Here is a 10,058-nt window from a genome sequence, read left to right as displayed (position 1 = left end):
ATGATAACAAATATACAGCATTTCTTTATTAACAAATTATACCACACAAATCAGGTTACTTTTTCTATCTGATTACAGAGTTAACAGAACTTGCATCCATATTTAGAGCAGCAACATAAAATTTTACTAGGAAGAAATTCTGTATCTGGACCAAACGACTGTAACGTGGACTAAGAAGGTAAAACTGGCAACTATGATGCAACTACTGCAAGAAGATTCAGGTTCGTCTTCCATGCTTATAACTCTCCAAAAGGGATAATTCATTAAGGGGATAATGCAGCCAAAGAAGGGATGATGTAGAAAATCACATGAAATTAAATGAGTACAAAAAGAGCACGGGGGGCATGAGAACTTGAGAAGGTGCGAAAAACCAAGCAGTGACAAGTCAGCTCCCTGGAGTTGCACCAACCCAGATTGTTCCCTATCCTAACTGAAATTGGTGGACTCTTCATCTGGGCACTTCAGTTTGAGAAATCAGTTAGATTAATCATTTTTAACACAGGTTTATTTTTAAAGTAGATACAGCTTAGGGAGAGAAAGCTAAATATTAGGGAAGTATTAACTCCTTCAGAACTCAAAATTTTGCAGCCAAATGAAAGCAAAGTATAAAATTTGGATAAAAATGTTTCTCTAAGGGTAAAACAGTTTTCTGAGAGATTTTAAAACCAAACACACAGTAAGAGAGTGGTTTTCAAAGTGGGTTTCAGGCCCATCCTCTCCTCTTCAAACCTTTCTTATATTCAAACATTTCTAATTCTGTTTTGTCTTTTGTGGCTTCAGGAAAGATTTCCTTTTAAAAAAAAGGAAAGGGAAATCTGATGCCATCCCCATCCCCTTGCTACTGTTTGTTCTTTAAGTTTGAAAATCACTGCTATGAGAAAAATGAGATCTAAAACATATTTTCTTTGTCAGTGTTACTAAACTGAAAAGTTTCAACACAGATCTGTACATTATCCTGTAAAATAAATGAGCCAAAGAAGTTCTTAGGAAGAAATTAAACTTTGCTATTCCCACCGCCCCTAAATCTGTTCTTCCACTGCCTCCAACCTCTCAATATTTCTAGACAGTGAGAACAAAATTCTAACAAACATTCCAGCCTACACCTTAATCTAAAAACATTTCATTTGACGGCTGCAGAGAATTTTTTTTTGAGAAGGTAAGCCCCCAGTTTATAGAAACCTCTAGAATAAGAATGTACGATTACCAAAATAACACACATTACGTCAGGGCAGACTCTGCATAGGATTTCTTCAACACAATCACTAATAAAGAACAGCCAAATCCCAGAACTTCACTCTGCATTCATCAGCACACAATACCAAAGTGTAAACAACAACCAGGGGAAAATGCTTAACACAAAGGCCATTTTTCTTTGATGGAATCAGGGAGAAAAGTGGAACTGCAGGAAGAAAAGTGGAACCCAAGCTTTGGCCACTTATCAAGACTTCATTACTTCAACGAAATAGAACAAATCTCCATGGAAAGGACTCATTCGGCAAACGTAACTTCTTTCCATATATTTTTCCTTCACATCAGATTAAACAAAACTTGTCATTTCAGAATCATTGATTACATCTTTTTTTAATTAGAAAAAAGTTTACTTGAATATTTACATAACTTTATTGCTGTTTATTACAACAAAAAAAATTTTAACTGATTTGTAGAATCCAACCAGTATCATATGAAATTGAAATCCATCTCTCAAGAAGATGCAGTTACAGCTGAATGTATCTGATGCTCAGAGTACAGCATAAGAAAAATCCTTGCATGTCATGTGGTTCTTGCTGCAGTCATCTGTGTTCATCTCTCAGAAGGCAAAAGAATCCATTTGACACTTCAATAAATATCAAAGTAATCGTTACCAAAAAAATAGCTTCCACGGACCAGAGATCCAAGAAAGAGCAGTTTTAATGAATGATTCCTAGAATCGAGTGAGTCCTCCTTTAGTCCAATGAGATGATGTCAGGAATGTTACTTCCACTGCTGGTTATGACCCCTGTCTCACTCCTGCTGCTGGATGAACTAACATGAGTACTGCTTTCATGGGGGCTGGTGGTGGTGACAGACGTACTGCTTGCTGTTAAGGGTGAGGTGAGACTATCCAAAAACATAGGAGGACAGTACTGCTTGAAACAAACAATGATGCCGATGAGGAAGAGGCTACATTGATTTTAAATATAGAGACTAGAAATTGTTAGATATGCACAAGTGATAGCCACATATTTAAATCTCAGTGGGACTTAAAAATTTCTCAAAACTTCACATCTTTGGATGGAAGGTGGCATGAATTTAACATTTTACATTATTTTGTGAGTGCAGCATATTCCTGATTGTCTCAAAACTTACAGAATTTGTGACCAAATATGTAGTAGTACAAAAATGTCAACAATAACTGAAGTTATTTAATACTGAATATTGGCCCCAAAATTATGACTCATACTTAATCTCAAAAAGAATTTGCTCACTAAATGTATTTATACCAGATTTAAAACACACTGTAAAAGGCTAATAAACTTGTTTTTAATGGTGTTAAGAAAAATGCTAATTCAATAATTCTCTCAAAATTTAGTATTACTCAGACCCTTAAGGAATAATGTTAAGACTGATCAGCGGGAAGGCAGCATCTGACTCCTTTGTACATACATGTAACAGTACCTGTGTAATTAGAAGATAGCATACATTCTAATATAGAGACTAATATAGAAACTTGGTAGCTAACTACCACGGGATGCTCAGAAAGAGTTATCTCAGGTACTCACAAAATTTTGGAATAAATCTTAAAGGAAATCTAATCTAATCTAATTTCCTTTGAGATGCTTGCTTGACACCCCCTTCCAACTGTTCAAATTTCTGGTTTCTTTAACATCTTAGTTGCTGATTCCCAAACTAATTCCAACCTGAGTTTAGTACTCTAATATTGACCTGGAGGAACAGAGAGAGACAAGAGCTAAAAGCTTTATTTTATATCACCATAGAATATTTTATGTGAGAGACAACTGCACTGACTTGAGTGAGATAAGCGAGGTCCAGTATACATTACAAGAGGAGAGGTCCTAAGTCTGTGTTTAGATTGACTGTTATGAAAGAAGATCAGTAAGGATATCTGATCAATATTATCAATTCTATATATTATTCAGCCTATCATCAGAGATATTAAGAACAGAAATTTAAAACTGAAGTTGTTTAGACTACATGATCTTCAGAAAGATCATAAAATGGGAACAACAGCCCCAGGTTTAAGGCTGCCAGTCAGTGGAAGGGCAACAACTAAAATTCAGGGGGCCTTTTAAAAAAGTAACTTAATGTTTAGGATGGACAATTGTCTTGGTTCATCAACAAAACGAATGCCAGGCACAAAGACATTCAAGGGGAGTTCTTAAAGAGCTTCTAAGAACCTCTAAAGAGAGTTGCATTGTCAGGTATTAAACTTCTTTAAAATCAATTTCTAACTTTCCACTAAAATTGAGCCAAGAATCTGGAAAAAGCCCAGAAACTTAACATTTTATTTCTACTACCTCTGAGGCAGTTTTTGACCACCTAGGAGTAAAAAGGTACTCTTCTTCATTTGTATAATGAATGCTAGATACTACAGTCCTGCTATCAATAGCCTCTACATCTTGAAATCTTACAATACTCAGGTTACAGCCAATCTAACTCTGTAGCCTTTATGTGTAATTTGAACACATCTGCATAAGGATAACAGGGATTAAGGGGGCAATGTGGAGGTAAAGTAGAACAAATCTAAGGATTCAAGGAAAACTGAAAGCACAACCTCACCCTTCATTTGGCTTAGCAACAAGTTAGCCTGACACCAAGCATGCTAAATAGCCCTATAAGATCAAAATCCTCTAGGTTCCAAGATCGTTTTTTAAAAAAGGATGATTCACATTAAAAACAGTAATACTTTAAGCCTGAAGAATCTATTTCCTAAAAAAACAGATAGATATTTTGCTATAGAATCTACTGATGTAACAAAGTCAACTCAGGGTAAGAAGAAGAAACTCCTCATTCTGTGCCTGTTACCTTGGGCCCAAATTTCCAGTGCTGTTTATGTGATCAAATACAGAGTACTGAACCAGGAAGCTGATACAAGACCTGTGGTTAGCTGATTCTGAGCAGCCTACGAAGCAGTGGATCATGGTTCGTCCTCTATCCCTCCCTACTCTCAACACTTCTCTCAAAGTCTCTTTCTCTGTTTTGCTTTTCCCTTCAGCTTTTCCCATGCCTTTTCCTCCTCTGCTCTGCCTCTGCTATAAGCCTTATCAGTGGAGTCCACGCTCATTGCAAGGTCTTCATGTTGGGACGCTGGGATACTAGAGTTTCTTATCTCTGACAAAGAAAACAGGAATGACTGGTTTATAGCAAGTTTAGATTAGGGAATCTCCAAAGTCTGAATCTGGTTGCCTTTAAAAACAAGGAAGAATCAAGCCAATGATTCAGTCTGTTTAATCAGCTTCAGCTATTTTCTATGTATAGAGCAAGTGTTTTACAACCTATCTCTATAAGGTTTTAACTTCGAGTCATCTAGCACTGCTTCCCCTCATTTTAATCACTCAAATGCTCGTAAGAAATGCCAACTGATTATATTAAACGAAATAAAATATAATTTAAAATTCCAGTATTAAAGGCCAAAATATCATAAACTGAGAACTAGCAACTTCATCCCTCCAAGTAAAATTGTGAAATATTTATATAGTACTTCCTTTCCATCAATTTAAGTAACTGAGAGTTGACTGTCCTGATTTTATGCAACTGGTCATTTTTAGTTAGTATGACACAACCAACAATCAAATACAAATTAGTTGCTTAAATTCAGGATACATACCTGGGGATCAACTGGAATAAGGGAAAGAAAATCCAAACCTAAAACAAAAATGTTCTGTTAATAGTTGTCTCATATGTTGGAGACAAGAATTATTTCCCTAAATCATTTTTTATTTATCTTAAGTCATAAAACATTTGGGTTAAGGTCTTACCATTCTGCCATAGGGAAGGTCTATACCACGATCAGGATATTTCAGGATATTTATGTGGATAAAACCCAAAAATGAACATATTTCCTAACAAAACAACTAGAAAAACTGCCTCCCAGAGACTTAAAGAGGGCAGTCCAAAATTTTTCAGATAAATAGGACTAGTCAAAGCAAACTTTCCCCCTTTATTACTTAGCAGAATGAGAAGCAATAAAATGAAAAGATGATGATCTGGATTCGGACCATTAAAAAAACATACTTAAGACTCTTAAGATACTTCACATTTATTTTTTTAGAAATACACCACACTGAGCTTCATCTAAAATATCACTTCTTAGACAGATAAATGTCTATTTCATGGACAGCTCTCTGTTCCCCCGTTCCCGCAACAAGAGTAGTAGTACACAGTTCAACGTGCTGCACAAAGCAAGCACTTGCTAACTGCTGCTCACTAACAAGCTAAATCTTACCAAGGTGTGCTGGGTTATAAGCTAATGCAGTTTTCTAAACCAAAACTTTGGGATTCTCCAATTATGCTTTAGAAATAGAAATGTGGTAAAAGGTTGCCCAGTAATACCATTTTGAAATATTAAAGTTATAACAATAAATAATAAAAAATTTCAGGTCTGAAAAATCTAGCAATAAACTTCAAGGTCAGTCCCCATAGACCTCTGTTAGACTAAATTTCAAAACATTAAAAAAAAAAAATCACATACTAGGTGTAGGTTACTAAGACAGGCCAATTTCTATTCATTCTATGAATTTTTATATGCTGGTATTCAATGTCACCTCAAGTATAATAATCATACAGAGTGTACTCTAATACTAGACTGTTACTCTAAAGAGAGAATATTAGTGGGAAATGATATTTAAAATATTTAATAACCAGTATGAATAATTTATAAATCAAAATGTTAAAGTATATTTATTCCCTTATAATCTCTAAATAAGGGTATGATAAAAATACTTATCGGGTAATACAAGCTGTAGCACCAATCATTTGAAAGAAGTCATTTACTTTCTAAAGCATTTTTGAAAACTGCTGATATTTTTCATTTCATATGCCTATCACTAGCTATATGATACAGCAAGGTTTGAGCGGACACTGGAATCACAACAAACTTTTCCAAGGAGTTTCCCATTAAATTGATACTAAGTAGGTGACATATCTCAATAAGCAAAGAGTTTCTCTTCACACTAATGATACTGTCCGGTACATCCTCTCTCTGCTTCAGCTGAACAGTAATTCAAAATTTGTCTAGCCCTTATAATACCTTCTGAGAGTTTTATACATTCAACATTTCTATTATGGACTACGTCACAAAAAGAGTTTATTTGCATATCATTTAATTGGCTTAATTTTATTAATTTTGTTTTGCTTCAAATGGTATATAACATTATTTATATAATAACTTCTGCTTTTAAAAGCTTATTTAATTTCAAATATTCACTTTTAATGTTTGTTGAATCACTCAGTCCATTTGAATAACGAAATTTCTTTAGAAAGCTACAGAAAGTATTGCTATTTCTGTTGGAATATTGTGTATTGAAGCCAAATCACTCAAAATGCTCATTTTCTAAATGTTTATTCCCATTTCATAACTTCAGTTTAAATAAATACACAGGCTTGATATAATTTTCAAGCTGTTTTTGCAGTTCTAGCACTGGAGACTGCCCATCGAGGTGCCATGTGTCTCCATATTGTCATTATTTCAATTCCCATCTCTTCAGATGTACTGCAATTCTCTTTGATGATTATTTCATGTGTGCTCGTAGATATATAGTCTATTGATAAAACATTTTAAGAGATTTGTTTGATCTATATCTTTTGATACCTCATCCAGGGATAATTGAATATGGTAACTTATACAATGCCATAATAAAATGTCTAGAAATTTTTCTGAAATTTTGGTTGAAACCCATTGTCTCCCTAGCATTACACAGATGCTGTCTACACAAAATTCAATAATGTTTTTAATGTAAATATTTCTCACTGAAACCATTTTTCTCAAACAGTAACACTGAAGTTCGATATAGTATTTCAGATGTTATTCCTCCTATTAAAAAATGATTATCAACAATGTCTTGCAATTCTACTTTGTAAGTACAGACTATTAAAACTCTTACATGAAATAGATGAAGTTTCATGAACAGTGATTAAACGTTATTGCCTTATTTTGTAAGTTTAGTAAAATGCTGTTTTCTTATTTCACCATAAGTTTGAACTGCAATGATATGTTGTACTGACGTATTTTTAGGCCCTCCTAAGTATTTCACAGTTGAAAATGCTCAATTATCTTTAACTAAAAAGCAGGTAGTGTTAAAAATTCTGATGGTACATTCTAAATGCTTTTGTCAATACTGATAAAATTGTTGTTTTAGATTTTAAATGCTTCTTCATGTGAAACTGAATCTGTATGTCTTATTAATAACAACACATTCTCCTTACTTGAGCCATGAACTTTAACAAAACATAACTCCTACATGATTAAATATGTAAATGTTTAGCACTTTCAAATTTTAATGATACAACTTTTGAGCACTATTCCCACCTGACAAATATGGCACTAGCAATAATAAGGCAGTCATATTTTTTCATGAAATAATCAAGCTGTTTTCCATTCCATAAATACAAATTATGTTTTATTTTGCATTCACTGTTGCACAGTATCAGAAGATGCTCCAAGCTGCAGTTCATTATTAATATCATTTCTTCTTTGTTCTCCTGCAGATTCAGAAGATTCATGTTTATGATGTTTAAAAGGAATGTTAAGAAATGTATTAAAAGTTTGTCATCTCTCTATTCTTGGTGTTCTATTTAATATTTTATTATAAATTATTAAACTTATAAATATCAAAACTGTACAGTACTAATTACATAAAAATTATGCACAAAAAATCCCCAAAGTAATTACTAATTACAAAAGAGCATATTAACAGTAAAACCAAAGTAAAAACTAAACTATTTAGATGTAGTAACTGCTACATAATTCATAGATGATGGTAAACTGGTAACTCTTCTAAAGTACAACAGTTCCTATTCTATTCTGTTTATCAACTGATAAGAAAGTCTTTCAACATTTTAATAATCAGTATCACTATATTGGCTTATATTGTCTAAATATCAGCCCTGGATATTAGTCTTAGTTCCTTAATGTCAGCTTGAAATGCATTTTATGAAATACACAGTTAACATATTTTACTGTTTTTCTCAAATCTGTACATTTTATAAAGTAAATAGGCTGACTTTATGCCCAAATTTTGAAATAATATAAATTCCCTGAAATTAAAAATTCATCCAAACTCACATAATTCAAAAACTAACAGGGCAAGTGATTTGTACATTGTACCTGTTCTATTGCTAAATGGCCAGAGTCACTTAGTAAAAACAGAGAACGTTCATTATCTTTTTTCAGGATTTTTAATTCAAGATCTTTAGGAAACAAATCCTTCTGGAATGCTTGTTTGTAACACATACTAAGATGACATGTGGACACTCTTCAACTTCATTTGAAACTAGCCACAGTTAAAGCAAAACATGGCAGTAAGGAATTAAGACTCTCTGACTTTCCATCTTTCTTAGGACCATGAAACCTCACCTGTAACTCAGCATCAAGCTTTGTATCAACAAATACTCTATAATTGGTGCTAGCTGGGTTTACAAACAATTTTTTAAAATACCAATTCCCAAAGTACATGTGGAGTAAACACATTTAAGAAGCAAAAGGTACTTAACATTTTTTTTGATGGATACTATTTTTAGTCTACTCTTTTCCATTAAATTTTATTCAAACTGAATAAATGCTGAACAAATTTCAAGTGACAAAATTACACTGGGGCAGAGTACACAACTATCAACTTTTTCAACAACACAAACTTTGTCCAACAGAATATACATTGTGCTTAAAATAAAGACCTTACTAAGAGGGGCAAGAAGAATAAATCATAGGTCAAAATTAATTTCCTAAATCCAGAAAATTAATAACAGGAAGAGGTGACTGTATTCCACTAAAAGGGCCCTTCAGAGAGAAGGGAAGTCATGAATTTAAGAGTCACTGGTACTAACTTGCTCAAATTTGATCGACCAAAAAATGTCTGCAAAAACAATGGCTATGTAGGGAGGGAAAAAGAGGGAGGGAGGAAAAAGCTTTAACTTTGTAATATGGTCTTGGTTGCATACATCTTGGTACTAAGGTAATTCAAGCAGCCTTGAAGCTTTTAACTGTTAACATACATATAAAAGATATCCCTCAATATTAAGCAGAGTTCTAGGGAAACAGCAGGTAGATCCTACTTTTACAGGGTAAAGCTGGTAGGCAACACTGACCTCACAGTACACCAGTATATTCTGAAGTTGTGATGGGATACCAAGAAGTGATGGGCTACTAAAAAAAGTATGAGAAAACATTCTCCCTAACCTGTGAAGCTTCCATGATAAACCAAGAAAGAGTCTCCGAGTACAAATTCTCTATGAGGAAGAATAAATTCTGTAAAATTTTCCTACTGTATTTCCTCTCATCAAAATCTACAGATTGCTCTGTAGTTAAAATGATAGGAACTGAATGTGATATATTTAAAACAGATACTACTTTTACAGGAAGCCTTTCCTTAGCAATTTCCTTAGCATTTCTATTTAAGATATTTAAATTATATTTGCTCCACAGATTAAGATAAAAAATAAATGGTAAAACTTGATAAAAAAACAAAACAACTCTTCACATACCTGGCAAATCTGATGACATGCTTGATATTGGCGTGTGGTGGAATGGTACTGAGTAGTCTGTTAATGAAGGCGGAATAGCAGCAGGATCAACCGAAGTCACACTGGGCACCCTTACAGAAGATGGCTGATACATGAGAACCCTGTTTTAAATAGCATGGGAAATTACAATCTGGCTGTTAGTTCACAGGAGAGAAGGGCTGTACCACTGGGCATTGTCAGTCGTAAGTTCACTAAGTTTCCAAACAACTATATGGCAGCTACTCACTACACAGTACTCCACTCACTCTCCTCTTTCATAACAGTCTTCACTTTAACATGAACATATGTTGGCTTTCAACAGCAGCTGTGACATAAGAGCAAGG

The 10,058-nt window shown here is 33.9% G+C and overlaps 1 protein-coding gene across 5 annotated transcripts in view; it reads right to left on the bottom strand.

The window, feature by feature from the left end:
• Window positions 1-1,596: 1,596 nt before the first annotated feature.
• PIAS2 (protein inhibitor of activated STAT 2) overlaps window positions 1,597-10,058 on the bottom strand; it is a 91,068-nt gene continuing 82,606 nt past the window's right edge. The window contains exons 12-14 of one of the 5 annotated variants that reach the window (XM_061169010.1): window positions 9,697-9,836; window positions 4,826-4,863; window positions 1,597-1,834 (exon numbers count right to left, since the gene is read on the bottom strand). In XM_061169010.1, the coding sequence (XP_061024993.1) occupies window positions 1,808-1,834; window positions 4,826-4,863; window positions 9,697-9,836 (205 nt within the window). In that variant the 3' untranslated portion in view covers window positions 1,597-1,807. The other 4 variants (XM_061169006.1, XM_061169007.1, XM_061169008.1 and 1 more) reach the window with 4 other exon arrangements.

This window comes from Eubalaena glacialis, chromosome 15 (assembly GCF_028564815.1).
Source record: "Eubalaena glacialis isolate mEubGla1 chromosome 15, mEubGla1.1.hap2.+ XY, whole genome shotgun sequence".
Taxonomy (NCBI): Eukaryota; Metazoa; Chordata; class Mammalia; order Artiodactyla; family Balaenidae; genus Eubalaena; species Eubalaena glacialis.
This window is presented reverse-complemented; position numbering and strand designations above follow the sequence as displayed.